The sequence below is a fragment of the Limulus polyphemus genome, unplaced genomic scaffold, assembly GCF_000517525.1.
Source record: "Limulus polyphemus unplaced genomic scaffold, Limulus_polyphemus-2.1.2 Scaffold198, whole genome shotgun sequence".
In the NCBI taxonomy this organism is placed as follows: domain Eukaryota; kingdom Metazoa; phylum Arthropoda; class Merostomata; order Xiphosura; family Limulidae; genus Limulus; species Limulus polyphemus.
Genome location: NW_013665808.1, coordinates 284,663 through 286,248, shown reverse-complemented (window position 1 = coordinate 286,248; position 1,586 = coordinate 284,663). Strand labels below are relative to the sequence as shown.

At 28.8% G+C, this 1,586-nt stretch overlaps 1 protein-coding gene across 1 annotated transcript in view; it reads left to right on the top strand.

Annotated features, from left to right (window-relative positions):
- LOC106478306 (protein GPR107-like) overlaps window positions 1–1,586 on the top strand; it is a 51,958-nt gene that overhangs the window by 14,838 nt on the left and 35,534 nt on the right. The window contains exons 5-6 of the mRNA XM_013938835.2: window positions 250–410; window positions 1,156–1,328. Of these exons, the coding sequence (XP_013794289.1) occupies window positions 250–410; window positions 1,156–1,328 (334 nt within the window). The remainder of the gene's footprint in view (window positions 1–249; window positions 411–1,155; window positions 1,329–1,586) is intronic.

Sequence of the window (1,586 nt, the reverse complement as noted above, 5' to 3'; positions counted from 1 at the left end):
GTGACAATGCTGTGTATGTGTGTATATATATATATATATTATGTATCTATATGTTAGTACATTCAAGCTCTAGCATAAATCATTTTTTTAAATAATAAAGAAATGCCTCAAATATATCTTTAGTTTAATTTTTGTATCAGGCAGTTCATTCCTAATTTTTAGCACTTTTTACTTTGAAAGTGCAAACTTGAATATTTGATAGTTTTTTAAAAAAAACCTTGATAAATTATCCTTTATTTAATCTTTCAGGATTAAGGTGAATTGTAGCCATATGTTTTCATCTCTAGTCATTGAAAGAAATAGAGAGTGGGACCCAGTAAACAAACATTCTAATCGAAGAAGACGAAACATTGGAGAACTGACTAGTGACAGTTATCTCCTTGCACGTCGCAAAAGAGAATCTGATGGAGGTTAGAATTTTATGGAATAAATTTCTCTTTAAAAACCTTACACTTAAGATATACCAATAACAAAATGTTCATACCTATACCTGAGACATATGGGAAGAATAAATTAAAAACAAAAAGTACCCACAATGCCTTAAAATTATATATCTTTATAGACTTATTTTTCATTATGTCAGATATGTCTTTGTTATTAGTGCCTTTTGTTGTTGGTGTAGCAATAGATTGACAAGATTGCCATGGTTTGTCACATCAGGTTTCCTTGTTAAAGAAAAACATCCAATAGTCAGAGTAGTCATGTGAAATGGCCACAATTGAAGAGCATTTTTATTTATAACCTCTTAGTACTTACTGTTATTGTGTATATAATGCAAGGAGTAACTTTGGTGAAAGTTGTGTATTTCAGTTAAAACTAGCTTTTTTTTTTAATAAAGTTAATATAAATTTGACATTTGCCAAATTAAACCACTTTCAACAATTTCAAAATTATATAATTGGAGACCTAAATACAATTAGCATCTGCGTCATAGACACCAAACTTGGAGATTTAAATACTTCATTAAAAATTACATTCAAACTACTTATTTAACAAAAGAAATTCTAGGAATGCATCAAACTAAGGAAAATTACAAGCTTTATAAAAATTTGTGACTTTGTATTAAAGAAATATTTGTGTAAGTGAGTAAAACTACAATCTTTGTCACGTATAAAACATGAAAATTGGGAAAAAATCTAGTGTTTGATTTTACAGGTTCCAACAATACTAAAATTATTGAAAGGAGTAAAGTGAGAGAAAAGATTCAAAACTCAAGAACAGATCTTAGTAATGAAACAGATAATGCAGAAAAGAATAGCCAAAGTAGTGAATGCTCTGCTGTAGAGGAATTTCCAGTGAATAAAACAGGAAATACTTACAGTTTTCAGGTAAAGTTTTGTAATGGCATATTAAATGTGAAAGTTAAATCAATCTTGGTAGGGTTTCTCAGTAATTATTTTTAATTTGTAGCTTCTATAAAAAAAAGAAAATTTGTAAACACCGATTTAACTTGTTTAATGTCACAAGCAATATAGTGTATGTTAGTTCATTTTGCTGTCTAACACATTCATGGTATTTGTTAACTTTGAATGTCATTCAGTTACAACATGAATGTAATATGTTACTATGAGTGTAGGGCCGGCACG